Source organism: Kryptolebias marmoratus, linkage group LG17 (assembly GCF_001649575.2).
Source record: "Kryptolebias marmoratus isolate JLee-2015 linkage group LG17, ASM164957v2, whole genome shotgun sequence".
NCBI classification, from domain to species: Eukaryota; Metazoa; Chordata; class Actinopteri; order Cyprinodontiformes; family Rivulidae; genus Kryptolebias; species Kryptolebias marmoratus.
Genome location: NC_051446.1, coordinates 187,476 through 193,155, shown reverse-complemented (window position 1 = coordinate 193,155; position 5,680 = coordinate 187,476). Strand labels below are relative to the sequence as shown.

Genomic DNA, 5,680 nt, shown 5'->3' with positions numbered 1-5,680 from the left:
GTCTGCCAATCCAGGGGAACTGCCCCCGATGTCCACGCAATATTGCAGAGTCGCGTTAACCAAGACAACCCTACAACATCCAGAGCCTTAAGGAACTCCGGACGAATCTCATCCACCCCCGGATCCTTGCCATCAAGGAGCTTTTTAACCACCTCGGTGACCTCAGCATCGGAGATGGGAGAGCCCGACCCAAAGCTCCCAGGCTCCGCCTCGTCAATGGAAGACGTGCCGGTAGGATTCAGGAGGTCTTCGAAGTATTCGGCCCACCAACCCACAACGTCCTGAGTCAAGGTCAGAAGCACACCACCCTCACTATAAACAGTGTTGGTGCTGCACTGCTTTCCCATCCTGAGACGCCAAATGGTGGACCAGAATTTCCTCGAAGCCGTGCGTAAGTCTTTTTCCATGGCCTCTACGAACTCTTCCCATGCCCGAGTTTTTGCCTCAGCGACCACCCGAGCCGCATGCCGCTTGGACTGCCGGTACCTGTCAGCTGCTTCTGGAGTCCCACAGGCCAAGAATGCCCGATAGGACTCCTTCTTCAGCCAGACGGCAGCCCTTACCGCTGGTGTCCACCAGCGGGTTCTAGGGTTGCGGCCACGACAGGCACCAACCACCTTGCGGCCACAGCTCCGATAAGCCGCCTCAACATTGGAGACACGGAACATGGCCCACTCAGACTAAATGTCCCCCGCGTCCCCCGGAAAATAAATATCTGGTTTTAAATAAATGGCACAAACCATGAAGAAACTTGTTTGGTTGATTAGTTCTTAAATGTAACAAAGATGTTTTCTTTGTCAGGCCTCTCTTGAAAAATAGATTTTTAATCTCAATCAGACATACCTGGTTAAATAAAGGTTACAAACAAACAAGTGTAATTGTTTTCTTGTACAGACTCACCCCAAAGTAGAGTAGGATGCCAAAAAAGGCGAAGGGGCGAAAGAAGCTTCTGGCAAGTGCCTTTAAGAGCTTGGGCCTCTTGGCTGACACCACCTCTCTGTCCCATTCTCTGCAAAGCAAACAAGAGTTACAACCCTATTAAACTATTAGACACACAGCAGCAATCACACACATCAACCAGACAAATGCCAACCAAGTTTGACTCTGCTTGCTGTTTGTCTGCTACTTCTTTGGCAACAAAACAGGTTTTGTGTAGTCACAGAAAAAATAAGTAATAAAGATGAGCATTTGTTCAGATTGCTTTAGTAAAGGACTTTTATGTCAAATGGAAACAAACATCTTTGTTAATGATCAATTTAAACTTATTCCACTTGTTTAACCCTACCCTCCCAACACTGAGAGCTTTAGATTGACCTTTCACCTGTCTTAGCAAACAAGCAGCATTACACAGTGTGCTGCTGCACTGTTCTAACCTGGATGGTCTGACTGACCCAATTCAACACAAGTGAGTGCTGGGAGTGATGACGACGAGACAAAGATCAAGAAGAAGAAAAAGGAAGCAAAAGGGAAGCTCTAAAAGAATGCATTAAAAAATATTACAACAAAAATATTGAATCTTGTATTTTGAATTTGTAAATTTTTTTTGTTTTGTGTGTAACAGAATACGATTTGTCTAAAAGAAATGTAGTTTCTTAAATGCTGCTGTTTCCATTTACACTCCCTTCCTTACATAGGCCAAATATTTCTTCCAATATATTTGTTTGAATTCAAACATCTTTAAAGCTGTCAGAACAAAATCTGCACATTTCAAGTCCAGAGCAGAAGACAGGGACAGAAAATTAATGTAATTAAGACACAAACTGTCCAATGCTGGACTGACCCCCAGCCCCCAAACACACAGATTTATGTCAGTTCAGATAGTTTCACCCAACTGTTTCCCTCTAACTGTTACAAATATTGAGGTGTTCAGGACAGAAAACTCATCCAGATTTAAATTTGTTTATTAGCTGAAAGTAAAAAAAGATGACCTGGTAAAGAAGGATATGTTTATCGCACTCCAAGCTATCTTTGTCCTTACATTAGTTGCATCCTTTCATAAGTTTTATTAAAGAACAGCATTTATGTATGGTTTTATGCTGTCAAGTTACACTCAGATGAGCATCTCATAAATCATTACAGGTTTTATTTCTGATGGATTTCCAGCTTTACTTTTACTGTAAATCATTCCCAACCAAACCATTTTTAGAGCTTCAGCTGATAATAAATAGCAGCTGGAAGTGATAAAATTGTGAGGAAAGAACAAAACTGATAGAAAATGTTGCCATAAGTCTAAAAAAATCACACATTCAAGGTGATTTTTCAAATCACCTTGAAAAAGTATTCATACCCTTTGAAATTTTCTGTAACTTGTCATATTACAATCACAAACTTCAAAGTTTTTTCGTCAGATTTTATGTGACAAACCAACACAAAGTACCGCATAATTATGAAGCGGAAGGAAAATGATCAACAGTCTTCGAAGGTTTTTTCAAATTAAATTTTAGTCAGATCTGAGCAGAACAGCTTCTTCTACATGTTCTTCTACATCTTTCTGTTTCTGTTTCCTACATGACTTGTATCAAACTGCAAGCTGGACTTCTGGCTGTTGTTTTGCAGCTCTTCCATAAAGGACTGGAAACAAATGCACAATCAACTTTTCAGATTTTTTTAAATTTTTAAAACCATTGCATTATTTTCTTTCCACTTCACTATTATGCTACTTTCTGTTTGTCCGTCACATAAAATCCCAGTAAAATAGTATATATATACTAAATATATATATATTTAGGCTGCATATAAAAACCAGTTGGGTGGCCAGCGACGTAGTGGTTAGAAGCGGGTAAAGAAAATGGATGGATGGATGGATGGATAAAAACCAGTCATTTTAAGACTTGTTTTCTTTTCCACATGACAACTCCAGCTTACTAACTTGGTTTGAACTGAGGCTGATGAAGTGGCTGACAGCTGTTGTAAAAGACATAAAGTTCACATTCCCAGAAGCCCTTACTGTTTGCCGATTGGAATAATGAGAGCAAAAATCACCCCATCATTTATCACCCGGTGGGCACTGGGACCTTTATAAAGGTTGACTTTTTAACACCAATGTACATTAACTGACTTGTTTGCTCGACTCAATGTGATAAACTCCCCTGGGAGACCAAAAGGGAAAGCCAACATGAGACACTACCGTGGTTGTTGGGCAAGATTTTAAAAAAAAGAAAAAATGTCAAGACAATTTAGTACTGACTACTGTTCAAATATGTGCAAGATAATAAGAGTGAAAAAACAGATGAGATGATGAGAACATGCTGAAAGAAAGAAAATACAAAGTAAAAAAAATGACATTTTACTTTAAAAAATAGGAGAGTACTTGTGCAGCCATAATTGAACTTAACAAGTAATGCTAAATACAAGTTTAAAATAAACTTTTCAGGATTTGAAATGTCCTGTCAGATTTATGTATAAGGAGTTTCTTAAATCAGAGAGAAAGTGTCACCCAGCAGGTTGGGTCAAGAGAGAAAAAGAGGTAGAAAAAAAATTACTTGAGGGAAATTGAGAAACAGAGTATCAGTCAAAGACAAGAGGTTAAAAGGTCAAAAGGAATTTAAAAATTCCAAGAATTTAACCCTTGTATGGTGTTTGGGTCTGTGGGACCCATTTTCATTTTTTATCAAAGAAAAAATGACACCATGTCAGACTCGACCTTGGCTCGGTTTCTGTGAAGAACATATATCTGATAACATATTCAATGACTGTGTGCTGTATACCCTCCTCACACATTTATATTACATAAAGGATGTTCAGGTCCACAGGAGCCAAGGCTAATAAAAGTATATAACTTCACTCTGTCCTCCTGGGCCTGCATTTGGGTGTGATGAGCCCAAAGATGAGCCCATCAGCAGCCAAGAGGTAAAGAAATTTGGGTGTCAAAGAAGGGGGAAATTAAATGGTCTTCCTGCCCAAGAAATGAGCCACCGCGTATGGCTAGTAATGTTATAAAGATGCAATCAGAGTCAACATGGATGGCAGTTTCTCATGTGCAGGACATCAATTCTTCTTTTGAATTTTTCATCACAGATTTCACCCAGAACATTATTCTGGATTGCACTATGTTTTAAAGAAGGCATATTTTTGGAGAAAAGTGGAAGGAGATGGACCAAAACTATTTAGAGGCCTACTTTGGGGTTCTTATCCTTCCTGGACCTTTCAGGTCCAAAGGGGAATCCACAGAATCTGTGTTAGAAGCAGAGAACTTTTCCATTCAATAATGTCTCTGTAAAGCTTTCACATTATTTCTAGGATTATACGCTTTGATAACAAGGATGACAGACCAGCTCTGTCATTGAGCTGGTCTGTCATCAGGGCCGTGTGAAACAAGTGAGTCCATTGCCTCCCCCAGTTGTACAACCCTGGGTCTAATGTTCCCATTGATGAGTATTTGATGTCATTCAGGGGCCTCTGACCCGTTCGACAATACATGTCATCAAAACCTGCAAAGTATGGAAAAACATTCTGGGCAGTCTGTGATGGCACTTCATCACACACTTGACATTTACAAGTTATAAAGACTGACATAGTTACTGTTCAGCTTGTGTTCTAGAAACCAAACTAAATGGGTTCAATTTCCAATGAATTTCAAGGAAATAAAAAGACGTTTTAATGAATAATCTTGCTTCATTTATAAATTTAACAACAAACATCTTTTTTCTACTCATTTTGAATATTTTTAATTACATTTACATTTAATGAAATTAAAAATAGAGAAGTACACTTTTTTCATGTAATCTAACAAGGGTAAAGGGCAAATTTAAATCATATATACTGTTTATACTGCTTGTAATTGGGGTAAAGTAAATATCTATTAAGTATTTTTAATGTAAAATTGTTTGATTATGTTAAATTCAAAACACCAAACTGGTCAGGGTCCACCAGACCCACAAACACTGGCTGTATAACAAATATTTGAGCACCATACAAGGGTTAAAGTGAGAAAAAAAACTGTTTGTTGCCAGACACAACTTTGGTTTATGTCTAACCCAGGTTAAATGCCAGCCCATATTTTAGGTGTACTGTGTAGAAGGAACGGTCCATGGTCTAATACTGTCAACACATGCAAAGGGCATGCACAATTCAAAACAAATGCTAATTTGTAGACTATAGAGAGTGTGAAAGCTAGTTTTCCATGACCATTTCGAATTTAAGGATCTCTGCTCATTCACATACAGTACATAGACAGGTGTTTAACAAGTACTAAGATGGTTTTGGACATGAAAACTCAAACTCACTTTGGAGTGAGGATGTGATCTGAATAATAATCTGAATCACCGTCAGAACTTAATCAGTTGGGTTTTTTTGTGACAACCCCAACATTTCATAAAAAAAATTTCATCCAAATTTGCTCATTATTAGTTTTTATTAGGTCTTGCTACCAGACAGACAGACAAACAAAGATGACTGAAAACATGACCTAAGCACTTAATGAGCTGTGCTACGGTAATTTGTGAAGTTTTTGGATTTTGCACTATTGGATCTTAGGAAGGTTCTAAGTAGAGCTTCACAATGTTAAAAGAAGAAATCAGCGTAAGAGACAAGAACTTTTGAGCGGGGAATTAATTGAAAACTGCATTTACACTCAAACATGATTTTTTCAGCTGATCAAAAGTTTAAGACCATAGCTCAAAAAAAAAAACGAAAACCCCCCAAAACAGAAATCAAAGTGTCAAAAAAAGGACTCAGTAAT

The 5,680-nt window shown here is 38.5% G+C and overlaps 1 protein-coding gene across 1 annotated transcript in view; it reads right to left on the bottom strand.

Moving 5' to 3' along the window:
- Positions 1–5,680, bottom strand: part of cftr (CF transmembrane conductance regulator) — a 67,625-nt gene that overhangs the window by 53,846 nt on the left and 8,099 nt on the right. The window contains exon 3 of the mRNA XM_037980626.1: positions 901–1,009. Within this exon, the coding sequence (XP_037836554.1) occupies positions 901–1,009 (109 nt within the window). The remainder of the gene's footprint in view (positions 1–900; positions 1,010–5,680) is intronic.